Source organism: Pterocles gutturalis, unplaced genomic scaffold (assembly GCF_000699245.1).
Source record: "Pterocles gutturalis isolate BGI_N339 unplaced genomic scaffold, ASM69924v1 scaffold18067, whole genome shotgun sequence".
Taxonomy (NCBI): Eukaryota; Metazoa; Chordata; class Aves; order Pterocliformes; family Pteroclidae; genus Pterocles; species Pterocles gutturalis.
In genome coordinates this window covers 35,706-53,154 of record NW_010113169.1, presented here as the reverse complement: position 1 = coordinate 53,154, position 17,449 = coordinate 35,706, and the positions used below count along the sequence as shown (strand labels likewise).

Sequence of the window (17,449 nt, the reverse complement as noted above, 5' to 3'; positions counted from 1 at the left end):
TTCAACTCAGGCCACTCTATGATTCTATGATTGGCATGTTTATGGATCCTTCCTATGTGTGAGAAAGGATTCTCCATTTTCATAGTGTTTTGTTTTGGTTTTTTTTTTTCTTTAAATTGATTTCTAGTGTTAGAAAATGTTATACATCTCTGTGGGGGTGGGGGCAGAAGCCTCTAATAAGGTGTTACCTGACTTGATTTTTTTCAGGGGTCATTTTCAGGATGTGATGTACATAAAACTTAATTTTGGAACAGGCTGTTGTAGGTCTAGTTTCATGTAGTTTAACGGAGAAATTTCACTTGTGTGCAGTTTGGCTAGGCATTACATAGGGGTGTTAGATGTATCTGAGCACACACCGAGGTGCTGTGCAGGGAAAGCAGAGGGGAACACTTCCCTCTTCTTACAGGGATGTGGTTAAAGAGCTTGTTGAACCACTGTCTATTTTCCTTGTTCCAGAGAGATGTTCACATGCTATTTAAGTCTGCAACAAAGTGAATTTATTTCCTGTTTTCAAATTACTGGCATAAAAACTTATTTTCTAATATTTTTTCCTAATAAATGAGATTGCTGTGAGCTCCTGCCTTTTCCCGGTTTGACCCCCAAACTGGCAGCATTTAGAGGTCCTTGTATGGTTTGGGCTGTCCAGGGTGTGTAACTGAGCACCCGCTGCCTATTCTACTTGATATCAGACTTTCTTCTCTCCAGAGCTGTTAAGGTGAAAGTGAAGAAGACCTCAACATGAAAATAATTTTGTTGTTTTATGAGGAAGAACTCTGAAGTGGGAATAAACTGGTACAGTATCAAAGAACACGCAGCTGTTGGTTCCAGTTTATTAATAAATAGTGAATGAGGTTTTCAGGGGTGAAAGTAAAATCACATTAATACCATTGAGTGAGTGCTAAATGCAGAGTGTAACACAGAACAGGTTTCTGATTTTTCTGATAATTACCGAAGGTTTTGACTGTTAATACTCCTGCCTCCTGACACCTCTAGGAAAGCTGGCAAGTACAGGCTTGTTTTTTTCACAAACGCAGGAACCTCAAAGCACGTACTCTAAATTTTTGTAAAATGCATATGATGCTCCCTTAAGGAAGATTTCCATTTGCTGATTACTGATTCACTCAGGAATGTTCTGGTCACCATTAGAAATGCAAATTTCCTGAGACTAGTTTTTATTTGAGGAGGAAGAAAAGTTGCTGTCTGAAATGCAAGGTCATTGGGAAGTTCCCGATGTTGTGCAAAGAAATGGAGAAACAGTTCTGAAGAGTCAGTCTCGTACGAAAAAGCGTGGCATTTGGTACTGAAATGTGGCCAGCTTTCCAGTCTTGCCTGCACTGGTGAAGCGTGTCCTCTTCTGTCCTTGGTGGTGATACCGCTGCTGTCGGGATGGCTGAGGTGCAGGCAGAAAGCCTTGTGCTCTGAAAAGGAGCTCCGAGGAGTTCTGAGTACAGTGAATAAGAATGCGCAGAGGTTCCTTGTATGGAATCTAACTTGTCTTCCCGGTTTGACAAATCAGTATGGCAAACATGATTTGAGAGCATTTTTCATCCTGGAAGTGTTCAGCATTCGGATCCCTGGTAATGAGACTTGACTTAAATGGGTCAGGAATTCAAGACTCATTACGTTCCTTGTGCCTGTCCCCACAGCACTGGCTTTCTTGCACTGCTGAGAAAGAAGCAGCTGTCGAGTACCCCAGCCGTACCCCAAGCACCCCTTTTCCTCTCCGGGCAGTGTGTCCTGGGCACGTGCTGCGGAGGGCTCTGGGGGCTCGGCGCAGCTTTTCCCCGGCATGCCTGTGTGTGTGCAGCTGTGTGGCTCAGCCAAAACCTGGCAATGCATGTCCAAATGTCCTGTGTTTGCCTTTCTCATCTAAATTCTGGTTTTTTTTTTTTCTTTCCTTTTCTGTCTGTAGAAATATTATGGTCTGGATACTAAATGGGGAGACATCGAGCAATGGATGGTAGGCTTTGATCAACGTAGCCGCACAACTTTTATGTGTTGAAGTTTTGTATAGTTCGTAGAGTCTGGAATCCCACAAAGTAGGTGTTTTCGTGTATTAGAAGCAGGAGTTCCACTCTGATCACAAAGATTCTTGCAGTCTGCATGGAGCCACCTGAAATGTGGCTTATGAAGAGCTTAAAACTGGCAGGGGTCTGGTTAGAGCCATCTCCTTTTGCAGAGAAGACTAGCTTAGCATATAGACCCACGGAAGCCACTTGCAGTACGAGTACGTACGCATTTAACTTCTTGTGGATTTCCTCAGATCTGTCTTCAGTTACATTTTGAGCAAATTTTATCCATGTTTCTTCAGTTACCTTTCTCCTGACTAGTCCAGGGACACTGTTGGGATGCATTGTTGCTGCTGCTGTGGCAGTCCTCACTTTTTCCGATAATGCAACATCCTGGATTTTACTATTTGCCAAGCCAGTGAGGTTGATACCAGATCCAGACTTTGCCGTTAGCAACATCTAACTGTTTTAACACCTGTAATATAAAGGGAAGAAGTTGCTAAAGGGCTGGAAGACATTGGCTTCAAATGTCTTTCAAATGCAAGTGATTTCATGAGCTTCCCAGCGATGCCGGGTGAAAGCTTGTTCGTGGCCTTGCCCTACAAGCTGAGTAGCGCACGCTGGAAAAGGCAAAACCAAACAGCTGACTTCCAGTGTGGAAGATAACTTTTCAAACACCCTGGCTTCCTTGACTGTTGAGAATTGATCAACATAAATGCTGATTTGCTCTATGCTTTCTTGAAAGCCTGCTACCCATCTCCCAGATAAACCATTAAGTCTCCTCAAACCCTTGCTTGGTGAGCTCAGCTCCACCTTCGTAGCAATTCCCTTGCTTAGAAATAAGTTCACCTGTGAGAACCGTTAATTACAATGTTGAAACTTTTTTCCCCCCCATTTTCTGTCACTGTTCCTAAATTCTATGTAAAATCAGTTTGTTGAAACGTTACGCGTCCTACAGAATTTCCAGCATTAACGCTGCCTCCGGCCTGCAGAAGGCAGCGGTGCTGAGTGTCGTGGAGGCTGTAAGCAGAGCACGGATGCTTTTGGTCTGGAAGAAGGGGCCAGGCTGTGCCCCTCTGGGGTACTCACTAGAGAGAGACCATTGCCCTGCCGCATTATTTCAAATAGAAGATATTTGAGATTTGTTTTGAAGGACTGCAAACTGGAAAGCTTAATTACAAAAGCACTGTAAGTATACTGATCCCCAGATGCAGAGAGATGCACCTGAAACATTTTTTTGAGACGGGAATAAAGGTGCATACAGTTTTCTGCAAAAGTAATAAAAGTGTGTAGCAGAATGAAATGGAAGGGAAGAAAGTTTGGGGTCACAAATGAGGGGAAAAAGGGGCTTTCTGACTGGACAAGGTGTTACCTTCCCTCAGTTGGTTTAACCTTACTGACTCCGAAACATTGCTGAAGTTCGCTGTATCTTTCTGAAAGCGCTGTGTTGGTGTATCTGTCCTTTCAATGCTTCACTCTCTGTTTCTTCTCTGCTGCCTTGGTAGGAAGACAGTGAGCGTTATTCTCATAGAGCCCGAAGAAACGCCTCGGTTAGTATCTGCTTTTGCTTTTTCTTTTTAGCTACACATTTCAAATTCAGAAAACAGACATGTATAAGGCAGTTCCATGTTAAAAGAAAAAAAACCAAGCAAGCTCCCCCCACCCTAGGCAGGTGAAAACCCCAAAGCCACTTCCTGACTTCACTGGCCTCTCCCCGGTCGCTCTGGGGAGCTTTTGCACATGTGCTAGGATAAAGGGGGGCAGAGGGTGGAAGGTGGGGAATTAACCTGGCTGGAGTGTTTAATGTTCATTTACTCAGCCTGGGGGCCAAGAGCATAGAGCAGGGAATGTCCAAGCAAGCTTGTCCTTCATCCTGTGGTAAAATGCTTGGCGGTTTTTCTTGGGCAGGGTATGATTTCATTTACTTTCCTGCTTACAGTTTTAATGTGGTTCTTTTTTAAAGAATTTTGTATGTCTTTTCTTTTCTTCTGTTTCATCAAAGCCATCAGTATTTACCTTTCTGCCTGCCATTTGTGTTCTTTTCATTGTTTTCTTGTCTTTATCCTTTCTTTTGGTAGGCTTCGGATGAAGATGAGCGCATGTCAGTGGGTAGCCGTGGAAGCCTGAGGGTTGGTAAATTGTACAATTTAAGTGTGCATGCGTGTGTACCGGTGTTGCTGTCCCCCTGTACCACCAGACTGGTTACAGTACTCTGATAATACCATCCTTCCAAGGTCTTGGCATGTTCCATGTTCAAGGCATACGGGTAGCTTTTCCAAGTACATGGAGGTCAATAATTCTGTCACCCAGGGGACTTGTCGGATTTGTGTGCGCTGTACAGGAACACCAGCAGAGCTGGCTCTGTGGAAACCCTTCTGGTAAATGCTGTTCACTGTTAGTGTTGTGGGAAGTACTTAGCCAGTATGTGCAGCTATTTCTTGTACGCACCTTGTAAGCTCTCCTCTTTCCTTGCTGACACTGAGAATTTGGGAAGAGGAAGTGCTAGCTTACTCTGTGATCAATGTTTATTAGGTCAGGAAACCAAAAGCAAATTATCAGCGTAAAGAAGTCTTCAGTGCTTTGGAATTGCAGGTGAACACTCTCCTTAGAGATATTTGAAATTCACCCAGAGGCTGGAGTTCTGTGGAGGGAGGGATTAGTGGAGCACAGAGTGCTGCAGTGCACCAGTGCTCATCTGTAGGAAAAGTTCATTTTTTCCTCAAAATATCAATACAGTATTTTTTCCAAATAATACCCACATGTACAAATCTCAACTCCATTCTAGCGTAGATGCAGCTCTTGTAATTGCGAAGGCAGTTGAAGCAGTGTAGTAGTTGTGAATGGCTAATGCTAGTGTCTCAGCATCTCAGGAGATGATCGGAGCTCACGGTTTCTGAGACCTATGGAGAAGCATTCAGCTAACCACGAAACGGAAACAATCCGTAACAGCACCACGGAGTCCTGCAAGTGCACCAGCTGTGACTAGTTTTTGTTACGGAGTCATTGTGCCTAAAACTGTTGTGTTTGGGAAGGATTTGTTGTTCTGTTGAGGTTGCTCCTAATTGATCAGTAGCACTAGTTATGTGGGTTAAGCTGGATGATCAGTTCTATTTTTAGAGAACAAGCAAGACCTCTGTTGTTCATAGCAGGATCTTTACTTGTAGTCATTGGTTTCTGGATTCTGCGGAGATTTCATGCTGTAAAATTATTATTTTTTTCCTCCTTAAAAACTTGCTAATAGTTATTGAGGCTAGAACTAGAACTTTTTTTTTCCTGAGAAAGTATCCCCAAAATAACAGGATTGAGTGGATACCTTATATGCCTCTAAGAGAGTCAGGAAGATGAAAAAGAGAAAAAAATCACTACTGCAGAGCCTGCTCAGTGATCCTAACAGAGTTCACTGTAAGATAGCACAAGATATACTTAAAAATTTTAAGTGTTGCCTTGTTCGCTTTTTAGTGGAATCCTTATTGCTATTTATGAAATGTTTTTAAAATCTTTACTCCTTAAGATTGCCAATTACTGGAGTGCTTTTCAAAGCTAGAAGGCGCCTTAAAGCTCTAAAGATTTGGCGAAGAAAAGCTTATCTTCACAGCTGAACATGAAAATCTATCTTTATTTTACTTAAATTTGGACATGTATATTGAAGTAGTTTTTTTGAGGGGAAAAAATCCCTAGATCAGTTCATATTGCAGGTCTTTCTATTTAGAAGGTGATCACAATACAAATGGGTTGTTTAACCATGGCTATCACCCAAAACACCTTTTGTTCATGGAAATCCACTACTAATTCCTTTTGATATGTTTTTGTAATACATCCCGTGTTTTATTCTTATCTATTTAAACAGCAGAAGCCTTGTGTTCTGCTTCCCCACCATCCCTGGAGAAGCTTTCCTGACCTTTATTTTCCTGGAGCAGCCAGCATGCCTTCAGGCTGCGATAACCACTGTCTCTGGTGAACAAACCGTCTCCATCTGGTTTACTGGATGGCCCATAAATACCTAATGCTTCTGCAAAGATCCGCCCTTTGCTGATCTGGTTGAAACTTTTCACCCTGGTATTTCTAGTGATGTTGCACAGACTCCCCCCATCCTCCTTAAGCAGGATTTGGTGAATATTCTTACACAGGCTGGCACTTGGGCACCCACAGGAGAAGAGTTGCAACAGAGCTTCCTTCCCTGATCCAAGGATTGTAGAAGAAAGTGGATGTTGGCTAGTCTGAACTGACATTTACCCTTACACATCTATCAGTTGTTTTATTCACAGCGAATTGGTAGAACCCACATCGATCATTTTCCTAGTGTGGGTTTGTGGTGGATGCTGTTAGTAGTTTGACTACATCTCTCTCTGGCTGTTTGTGAAGGTTTGGCTCTTGCTGTGTGTGTCTTCAAAACAGCAAAGTAAAAAAAAAAAAAAAAAAAAGACCAACCTAAAAAGGTACTGGAGTTCAGCGTGGCTTCTGAGCTATCTTAGCATGAGCTCTTCTTTTTTTTTTTTTTTTTTTTGGATATTTGAAGGCTCCTTCCATAGTTGCAGGATGCTGTTGTAATTGGTCTGCAAGATTTCCATTTTCTGAACATGTATCTTACATCTTTGGGACTCAGGCTCGTTGCCCTGGGCGGGGCTGATGGTGTTAGGGGTTGCTTTTGGAAGCTGTGCTGCTTTTCTGTACAGGAAGTTTTCAATGAAATGAGTCAATACCAGGAATGTATTTCTCCCTAAAACTTTACCACCCTACTAATCTGTGTGGGTTTTACCCTGGATTTTCTCCCAGTGTATGTCTGAAGTGCAGGCACCAGAGATCTGCTGAGCTAGCTTTTTTTGTGAGGAGCTGGCCTGGCTGCTTCTGGCAGAGCAGCCATCGAGCCAGACTGCAGAACCACCCGAGGTGTTGATTAGACCAGGCCAGCAAAGGGATTTGCGCTCCGCAGCTGTGAAGGGTGGCCTGGCGTGCGGATGCCACGCTGGCTTGAGTGTGTCCCTGCTTCCTGCAGGCAGGCCTGCCGTAGCTGCCACCAACGGGCACCTTTGGCTTTTCTGTGGCTCTTCCTGAGCCCAGCAGAGGCGTCCTGCCTCTCTTGTTTCAGAAATGCTGCAAGCTCAGTTCTTAATCATGCGTTTTTTCCTAGGGAAACTCAATAACATCATCCTGTGTTCACTGAGGGGCAGGAGCCTCTCTTCAGTCTCTCTTCTGCTGCAAGTGTCCTTGTTCTCCCAGTTCCCAACTGGCTGTCTCTAATCTGAGGTCATGCAGCGTGAAATACTGTTGTGATGGAGGCTGTGCGTTTTCCTTGTCTTGTTTGCTTGACAAAGTTCCCGACTTCTGGCTTTGTGCGAGAAGTCCTGCATTATAAAAGTTCTTTAGGTGGGATTTACATCTCCCTGCCTGAGTTTGTTTTGTTTTGGAAGATTCTTTTCATCACCATAACTTACTTCAGTGTTTTCCTTTGTGTTCTGATTTTTCTTGCCTTCACAGTCTCATCTGGAATATGCCAGCGCCTACCCTGTGGTGAGAATAGTGCGCAAATTGCAATGTGTTTTTAAAAACTAATGAAGAGGAAACTAACCTCACTTGTGATAGCTGATCTAAGGGATGGTCTAAAATAATGGTCTTCATGGTCTGTGATATCAAAGTGCTGCTTCCCTTTCCCGCTGCTCTGACGCAGTTCAGATGAAAAGCACCCAACGATTGGAGAGATCTAGTTCAGTAGTTACCACAGGACACAGCCGAACAGCTTTTATTTCACCTAACAGACTTTCTCTGTTGCAGTCCGTCCCTTGTTTGACCGGGCATGTCTGCTTTTATTTCAGCATAGCTCTGGACAGGAGTAAAACTCACATACTCATTCTGAATAGATCTGGCAAAGGCAGAGGGTCACACACGCTGCCTGCCAAGGCTGCAGCTGGTGGATCGAGCTGCTGGCTTTGCTCTGGAGGGTAAAATCAAACTCTGTGGGTAATGACGAGACGAGATGATTGAACAGGTTGAGGTAAAGCTGACTCTTTGAAGAACAGAAAAGGCACAGGAGGGAGAACGAGGGCTGGGACTTCAAGCTGAGTTTGAAAACCTTCCTGGTACCATCGGCGTTGCTGTCTGTGGCAGCGCTGTTCGATGGACATGTCTCGGTTGCTGCAGAGAGCAAGCTGTGGAGAGCAGTTTCATAGACTCTCCAGCTTTTTCACTCTTGTCTGTTCCCCGTGCTATTTCAAATGAGGAACGCAATGTATCTATGTGTAAGTGACCTATATACAGAAATAGTTCAAAGGCATTTGGATTTTGCATGGATGTATTGATGTAGCAAGTATAGACAGCTGGTAGCTCTTTTAATTGGCTTAACCCAGCAAGCGTGAATGATTTTAACTGTGGCTACTAAATTTAACAGCACTATCATCACTTCTAACAATATTCCTTAATAACTGGTCATTTGACTTTGAGATTTGATTTTTTTTTTTTTATGTATGCTTACTGAGCCGTGTTGCGTAGAGCTGGAGGAAAATGGAACTGATGGTTTTGCATGTTGATATGCATGCCTGGCTACGGATGGGTGCGCGGAAACTCACTGATCTTTTCATCCTGCGTTCTTAATCTCACTGCAGGCTGGATTAGAGAATGAGAGGACCAAAAAGAAGAACTACTCCAAAGCAGTATGTATCTTGACAAACTGTCGCAGAGAGGTTTTTTGCCTACAAAACCACTGTGATAAAGAATATGTGCGAGCATGTTGGCTCTAGGAGCTCACCAGCCTAATATCAAGGATACGGTATAACTACCAGGACTTGTTGGGTCTGCGAGGATACTGAGCATCACTTCATCTGCAAAATGTGGTGTAAGCCAAACACTTAGGTCAATGGTGTACATAAGGAGCATCTTGAAAAACTCAGAACCTAGCTTGAGCTTTAACATTACACAGAAATAGGTAATACTGAGAGAATATATACATAGTAAAGGCTGTAGCTTTTCATAACGGTCACTCTGCGTAGTATCGATGCCTTACTAGCACCTGTACAAATAGGACACCTCAAAGCTAGACCTGGGTGGAAGGTAGAGGATAATGAGCTTTCACAGTCAGGATTTTCAGGGAATCTCGCTGGGAGCAATTCCAGAGAGGGAAGGAGTACACAAGAGAGGGCCAAGTGGTGTACTGCTACTGCAGAGGGAAGGCTGCGCATCGCAGCAGGAGGTTGCCAGGCTGGGCTGGGATTCTTCAGTCCACTGGAAGTCAGCAGAGAATTCTCCGAGAAGTGGAAGTTGGATGTGGGATTGAGAAAGCCTGAAGGAGCAGCGTTAGCTGCAGTCTAAGGAAAAAAGGTGTTTTACAAGTATAATTGAACGTAATGGCAATGAGAAAGTTTTCTGCGTGCGTTTAAAAGCAAGAGGAAAATACAGAAAAGCATAGGGTCAGTTGCATAGTTATGGAGAATGTGTAAAATCTGAATATTTCAGCCTCCCCTTTAATTTGTTCCAGTTTTCATGAAGGTTATGATTGGATGCTTAGCAGGTTAATGTAGCACAGAACAAAGATCAGCAAGGGCTGATAAAAATGATCCTGCTGTTTGAGAGTTGTCGGGAGCATTTGCCTTCAAAAATATGTGCTGGAGAAGTCTCTGGAGAGGATCGATCTTAGTGACAAGGGAAACGACCTGAGCTAGGGGGTTTCAGTGTGAAATCTGAAAGATACAGTGCAAATTAAACAGACGTTTTTAGAAGTGTCTGAAGTGTAAAGTGAAAAACAGTTAATCTGGATTTGTGGAAAATGAATCGTGTCAATTCAACTTAATTTCCCTAAGCAGAGTCACTATTTAAGGACAGAGAGGAAAAGCATTAGGTGTGACTAGACTTTGACTACAAGGCTCTTAGCATGTTTCTGCATGACATTAAGTGAAACCTCGGACAAGACCTAGTTCTTGTAAAATAAATGCACAGTTAGTTCAAAAAAGAACTGTGTTAGAAAATGAGGCAGCTGGAAGGGATCTCATCTGGTCTGTTCCCATCTTAAGACAGCATCATGTGTTTTCAAAGGGGAAACCAGTTCTACAGGAATCTCCATTGCCTAGTTGTCCAAGTACAGGGAGCGAAGGTTTCATGCACGGTTAGGCTAAAAATGCTGCTGGTGAATAGGAGACAACTTGTCAAAACTGAATAATAGTGAAAATAAATGAGAAGTACCACATTTGGGAAAAAGTGAACTATGTTATTACAAAGTGAGGAATTCTGCACAGGGAAGGGTTCAGGTGATGATCTGAGGTTACATTTAGTCAATATTACGTTGCTGAAAAAAGGCAAACTTAATTCCTTTGTGTTGTAAGGAGAGGGGTGGCGGAGGTAAAGGATCCGCACAGCGCTGCTGAGGCTGTAGCTAGAGCATTGTCTTCAGTTGCCGAAGAATCCTTTTACCCATTCTTCAGGGAAGTGTTTAGAGCAATTTAAGGAGCCTGAAGAAAAAAAGAGTAAAAACTGGGGAGAAGCCAAGCTGTATGAGAAGGCCGTTAGCAGTATTTCAAGTAAGTTCTTCTTGAAAAAAGAAGCTGGATGTTTGCCCTCCATTTGTGGTGATAATATTGCATTTCAGCAGAGAATCTGGGCTTTTCCCAGAAGCTGCTTTACCAGCTTGGATCTAAACTGGTTTCTAAGTTAATTTGTTTAATTTTTCATGGACGCCCCTCTCCAGTATGTGGTAAGTATTTTGCTTGGAGATTGATTCAGAGTGGGTTTAGTGGATTTTCATTTTGAGAATGCATTAAAACCTGGACTTCAAAACTTAATTTGAATAGAAATTATAATTAAATTTCCACTAAAACAACCCACCCCAAATATGCAGAGTGCTTGCTCGTTTTGATGTTAAAACTGGCCTCATTTCAAAGTGGTGCCAGAATAGTGAACTGCTTGAGAAATCTGAGCTTTGAGTGCTATCGATAGAGGTGACTTTGGAGTCTCCTCTTTTCCTCAAACATTGTGTTTCCAGACTAAAACCAGTCTGCATTTCTTTCATTCCTGACCCTGCTGTCCTAGGGGCTCGAAGCATCTCTCCCTGCTTGTGAAACGCCCATTCTGAGCCCATTTGTTTTCTCTCCTTTGAGAGAAAAACCTCTTAATGACGACATGACGGGCTGTTGAGCGTGACGGAGGACAGCTGAACCGACTGAAATCTCTTCTTAGTCTTCGGACTGCCACACAGAATACAGGGATGTGGCAGATGGTCACTGTCTGGGTTTAATTTTGATGTAACTGTGGAAAGCTAAAAAGAAGAGTTTTCATACAGCTTCGCTTGTTTACCGAACTGAATTTCTCAAATAGAAACTGAGAATTCATTCTTTTGCTACGATTTTCTGCTTTTTAATTGCTTAGCTGCCAGAGGTATAAGTCACTACAGCAGTAAAAGTCTTTTATCGTAGCCTCTCATCCCCAGCATCCCCTTTGTGTCCTGTGTTCCCTTCACAGAGCGTTTAAAGAGGCAGGTGCTGTAGTGCAGCGATAATAAGGGAAGCAAAAGTGTTTCTTAAAACGGGTCAAAAAAAGCAAGCAGGAGTATCCTTGACATTTTTGGCTGGTATATAGGTACTGACAGACAGGAGTATCCTTGACATTTTTGGCTGGTATATAGGTACTGACAGACACACAAATGTTTGTGTCCTCTCGTTTGACACAATTCCCTACTACTGCCCTTCTCCTGTTCCTGGTGTAGCTTTCAAAAGTTCTGTCTCTGCCTTTGCTTTCTGTAAGTGATGACTGTTGCTAAAAATTCCTTTCTGGGTCTGCGTCAATTTTTTTCTCTCCCCCCCCCCCCCCCCCCCTTTTTTTTTTTTTCCTTCTTTTTCCTTTCCTTGCACAGCAGACCAATGGTTATGAGGAAGACGTGTATGGATCATCCCAGAGCAGAAAATCTAGCAGGGTTAGTAGATGATTTATATTGCTATAAAATCTATTGCTCTATTTAATGGGATTAAAGCTAATGAGCAAATTATTTTCTGTGGTAAAGCAGGTTTTTCCTGTCTTGCATGTTGTGGCTTTTGCAGTTTGTGAGGTGGGGAGGTGAAGCAATAATCTGTTTAAAAAAAAAAAAAGAAAATTAGGCCATGAGTGGGAAACGAAGTCTCCCAAGCTTCACCTAGAGTTTAGTCCATGTCTTGAGATTCGCGTATGTAAAATGGACTTTGGATTTGGAATTTTCCCCAAATGTGTGTTGTTTATTTGAAGTTTGCTTAACTGAATGCTTTTTTTTTTTTTTTTCTTTTCCTTTATAAACTGTGTCCCAGGGTTTCTGGAGACTCCCATGGAGGCGAACAGCCAGTGCAAGTGTTAACACTTAGCTGCTTTCCGCTGATGTACTTTTATTTCTAGAAATATTCTTGTCAAAAAAGCTTAATTATTAACTCTGTTGTGTGTATGTGGGTCACAATGTTCCCTTCTGTTCCTGCTCAAGTGTTTTGTGTCAATTATCGGGATTCATTGTCCTGCTCTGTTAAATACTGGGTTTGTGCAGATTATTTAAAGGTATTGTCTCACGCAGAGCCTCTGCGGGGTAGGGAGAGGAGCTGTTTGGAGATTTTTTTCTTGCCTTTATGGGACCTTATATTTCATGTCCATTTAATTTTTTTTTATTCCCAGTTGTTTTATGCATTTAGCTTGTGCATGTGGATAAGAGAAAATTAAATACTGTTGCTTAAACTGTTAAGAAAACAGTATGTCCTGTTGTTGGCAGTCTTGCTGCACCGCTTGAGAAGTTCAAGGAACTTTATTATGTAGTGCTTCTGACAAATGGTGTTCTTACTCTTTAATGACATACTCCAGAGATTCAGATACTGCAGGAAGATCTGCAAAATATCTGGAAGAAAATAATCCACGGAAAAGAAGTTGTTTGGTTTCCATTTAAATAATTTAAAATCATTTTGGTATTAGGGTTTGTAGCGTGGAGGTTTAGTGTATGTGGAGCATGGCTGCAGCATGTTCCTTGCTATTTTCATTACGAAGTGTAAGTCAGATTCTTCATTATTTAGGAAGATGAGAGGTTGGGGGTAATGTAGAATAGCTGAGACTCCAAAACCAGTTGATGCCAGTCTGGCTGTCATTCACCTTTAGGAATATTCCCTCCAAAAACACCAAACCTAACCGTAAAGATGTCAAAGCAACAGTGAAAAACTGAGAAGAGGCAGAGTTCTTCAGGTCAGCAAGGAAGTGATGAGTCTGCTGATAATAGTTGGTTCCAGAATAACTGTCCAATTTTAAGTCACAAGATCTGTTTGCTTGCAGTGGCAGAAGTCTGGTGTCGAGAACAAACAAGGTTCTTTTTGCCACAGATCCCTGGTTTGTAAATGGAGTTAACACCTGGCTAGTTTATAGTGATGGTGCAAGGATTAGTTAGGGCTTGTAAGACAGCTGAGTAGTTGCTGACCACTGAAAGCAGTCTCTCCTGGTTGTCTAGACCTTGGTGGGAAATAGCTGGAGAAGTATGATGCTGGAGACCGGCTGTAAGAGGAGAGCTAGCAGAGAAGGTAGAGGAGTGGAGCCCTTCCAGAATGACCGCTCCCCCAGGACTAGTTAGAGCAGACTGAGCAAGCACAGGAGTCATTTCTCGAGGGTGAGGATGTGGGGAGGCAGTGTTTCCTCCCTGCCTGCTGTAGCAGCCTGTGCTGGCTTCTAAGCACGACTTCCTGATGTGGCTTTACACCCTGCCTGATGGGCCCACTGCTGCATCTGTTCCTGGCACCACAGAGTAACTATTTTATCGCATTTTAGATAGGTTTTTTTTTGGCTGCTGTTTTTCTGAAAATAAGGCAAATACAAAGTGTTCCTAGTGTGCCTGTATTTTTCTTGATTCCTTTGGCTCTGTGAGGTGCATAACGTCTTATAAATGGATTTCCAATATGCATTGAAAACAGACCTTGATTTGCAAATTTATATATCCCTCCGTGTTCAAACCAGCTGTTTATAACAGCTGAAGTTGTTCATAATATACTGATGCATGCTCCTAAAGCTTTTAGGAAGCCGAAATACTGAGTTCCACAAATACCCTACTGCTGTCAGCCTTCCTGTGCCCCGGCAAGCCCGACCTGCTGGCTTTGCTGAAGCGTTTGTGCAGCGGAAATTCTCACAGATGCTGCACAACAGCAGAAAGGCTCAGCTGGCATCCTGCACTCCAGTACAGGTGCTGGGGAGAATGAATGGGGATGATGTATATCACACTAGATGCATAAGGTAGTATTTCTGAGGGCAGGGGTGAGTTCAAGTCCACTGTCAGTCAGTCGATATTGGTATTTTTTCTATTGAACTTGGAATTGAATTAAGATCTCCCCATTCTTGGGGAGTCCAAACAGATGGACAAAAATTGCAAGAAGGTTGGTAGGAAGCTGCATAAAATAAGGTGCTTAATTTAGACAGTCTCACTTCTTACAGAAAAAATTTCTTTGCATTCTGTCTTGCCATATCTGACAGTGGGCTGCTCGCCTTTCGTGATGAGCGCAACCAGCAGTTTTGGTCCCTGGCTTTGGTCTCTGTCTCCCAGCAGAGTTGTCCTGAGACTTTCTCCTCCATCTCCTCTGGGTTTAGCTTAGGAAGCTGACTTGCTCTCTGACCGGTACGTTTTTCCAGTGCTTGACGGGCAGTGGCAATCCACTCTGTATGCAAAGAAATAAATCCTCTAAGGCAGAAGCCTGGGTTTTTAGGTATCAAGCTGTGATGCAGCCATTTAATCCGAGTTCAAGCCTGGAAGCTAACATTTTCAGCATCTTGTAAAACAGATGTTGTCTGTTCTGGTGTACAGAAGATGGACGTATGTTGATAAATACAGCTTTACTGAACTGGAGTTAAGATGAAACTTAGAATCATAGAATCACAGAATGGTTTGGGTTGGAAGGGACCTTAAAGATCGTCTCCTTCTCACCTAACGTACTTTTTGCTTCCCACTTTAAGGAATTTTGAAGGTTCTCCATACTATGAAGCTGAGTTCTCAAGGTTTTTTTCTCTTTGTTATTAATGCAGGCTTCGTACTACTCTGATCTGGGTCTTCACAACAGCGGCTGTGCTTCCACATCTCAACCTTCTTCCCAAAATGGAAACTGGGTCTGTTGCCCTCTGGCTTTACCTGGTCTGGACTTGTTCTGACTTCATTTGGATAATGCAACCTCTTGTGCTTAGGAATGAGTTTGAACCAATTGTCAAAAGAGTTTCTGTAGCTCTTTTTAGTAAAACTTAAAAAAACCAAACCTTCTAAGACTGGAGTGAGTAATGGAAAGCTGTTTTAAAATGAGCATAATTAGTTTTCCTTTGCTGCTCCTCCCTTTCCTACAGTTATTTTGTTTGCTTTTGGCCTCAGTTGGTCTGGAAAAATAAGGGAAATCTTAATTAGCTGAAGTTCTCTATTTGAGCCAACTTCTCTGCTCACCGTGTCAGTCTAGCAAGTTTAAGACAATCTGGTCTGCATAGAATGAAATTACAAGCAAGTAATTCACAGACTGCTAGAAGAAAATTGCTGAAGCTTCAAAATCAGCCGGGAGGTTGGATTGTCCCCTGCGTGTGGACAGAGCCCAGCCAGTCCAGCGCCAGCGAAGCGATGCTTGGGCAGTGGTCCGCAGCCCGTCCTGCCCATGGGCAGCAGCATGAGCACGTGGTGGCCCGTGACGGGGGCACTGCGGATGAGCGGGGTGGCTTGCAGCAGCACGTCTGAACGCTGCGGGCTGGGGACCACTGCTGGAGTATCTCTTTCGCCTGATTCTGCCAGAGACAGTATGTGCTCTCTGAACTTAACAGCTGCATCTTGTGAGGTGGTTACTAACAGAGAAGCCGTTTGTTTTATAGTGGTCTGATCTAAGTACTCATCATTTTGTCCTGAATTATTTGGGTTTTCTCTGCATTTTTGTTCAAACAAGAGATGATCTTAGAGCTGTGTGACACACTTAAAATGTATCTTTTAAAACACTTCTGTCTTTCTGTGGTGCTTTTTTTCTGGCTTTGGTTAAAGTGAGGAGAAGCACCCTTTCTGGCTGCTATACACAAATGTGTGTGAGACAATAACAGTTTAACAACCTAAAATTAAATGATGCTGTTTTGCTTTTGCATACTGTCGTGTCCTCCCTTCCTGTAGGAAATGCACGTGTCTGCTTGGTATTCTTAGTCTTTGGGAGTCGAGATCTAATGCTTTCATGGTGCAGATGACTAATACTCTCTATACTGGGTTTCCTTCTGTTGTAGTTTAATAATCCTAATCTCTTACCAAGATGGTTAGTTCTGCTGTAGGTGTTTTTATGTTTCATTTTCTATGCAAAAAAGTTTTGTGCTTGTCTTCCTCAGCCCTCCTTGCTGTACAGCGATGCCCTGCCAGCCAGAAGTTACAGGGTTTGTTGTACTAACGCTTTAAACACAAACACCGAAGCCACTCACCTTCAGCCATGCGTCTGTTGTCTCTTACCTCTGTAGTTCCTGTTGGGTCCATTTATTTCACACTCTGGTGTCTGATCCATCGGAATGCACGTGTGCAATGCAGTTTGTACAGACCTGGATTGTGCTGATCGTTTCTTTTATTCCTGTTGTAACTGTGGGGTTGTGATGCTGCCGTGCGCTCCTCTCTGGATGGAGACGTTGTCTTGGTTTTGATGGATAAGCTACAACATGTGCAGGAGCGGGCCAGAGAGAGGCAACATCAATTCTTTCTGGTTGTGTAACAGCTAACAAGATTCTGCTTAAAAAATTTTCTGTAGACAATTTCCACTCTTGTTTAACCTTTAAAATAAGCTGCTCTCAGATTTTATTCTAATGCTTAAAGGTAGTTTCTTGAGCCAGACATTTATACACTAAACTGGAGCCAAAGTCTTAGAATATGCATCCTCCTCCTTTTTTATTAATTTGGCAAACTGCCTAATAAGTGAAATTCATCAGGCTTAAGTGTGGGAGGACTTTTCCCACATATTTTTCCAGATTTGAACAGATTTGAACAACTTAGGAATTGATGTAGCTGTTTTGTTGGAAGGCAGCATAAACTTTGGAATTGATGATTGGGAGAATGTTTCGAAATGCATGACTGTGTGATGGACTCAGGGGTGAGCGTCAGGTTTTGCACGTGCCTTATGGCATTTCCCAGCTCACGGACTTCAGGTTGTGTTGGATCTTCACTTGCATGTTGCTTGTGGTTGCCAGCGTACAGAGATGTCTCTGTTCTTGCACATACTGCTCGTTCCCCTGCGTCCTTCGCGCTGCACCGTGTGAGTTTGTAATGCTCCAGACTGAAATCAGAAACGAGGTCTGCCAGTCCTGTTCTGACTCTGTCTTTTAATTGTAGGCGTCTGTGTATGACGAGAGTGTTTACAGCGGGAGTCGTCGCTATAGTGCCTGTAGTTCTCGTGCTGTAAGATGTTTTCTGTATTTTCCTGTTCTCGTGTCTCTGTCCTCCAGTAACCCCTGTGCACGAACACACAGCCTTTTCTGGGCTGAGGGACATTTGAGATGGGCTG

General features: G+C 43.1%; 1 protein-coding gene across 1 annotated transcript in view; it reads left to right on the top strand.

Annotated features, from left to right (window-relative positions):
* Positions 1-1,912: 1,912 nt before the first annotated feature.
* The window catches only part of LRRFIP1 (leucine rich repeat (in FLII) interacting protein 1), a gene marked incomplete at its 5' end in the record, with an annotated part of 49,546 nt that continues 34,009 nt past the window's right edge, over positions 1,913-17,449 (top strand). The window contains 8 exons of the mRNA XM_010074378.1: positions 1,913-1,960; positions 3,515-3,559; positions 4,088-4,138; positions 7,485-7,517; positions 8,606-8,653; positions 11,842-11,898; positions 14,985-15,065; positions 17,278-17,343. Of these exons, the coding sequence (XP_010072680.1) occupies positions 1,913-1,960; positions 3,515-3,559; positions 4,088-4,138; positions 7,485-7,517; positions 8,606-8,653; positions 11,842-11,898; positions 14,985-15,065; positions 17,278-17,343 (429 nt within the window). The remainder of the gene's footprint in view (positions 1,961-3,514; positions 3,560-4,087; positions 4,139-7,484; positions 7,518-8,605; positions 8,654-11,841; positions 11,899-14,984; positions 15,066-17,277; positions 17,344-17,449) is intronic.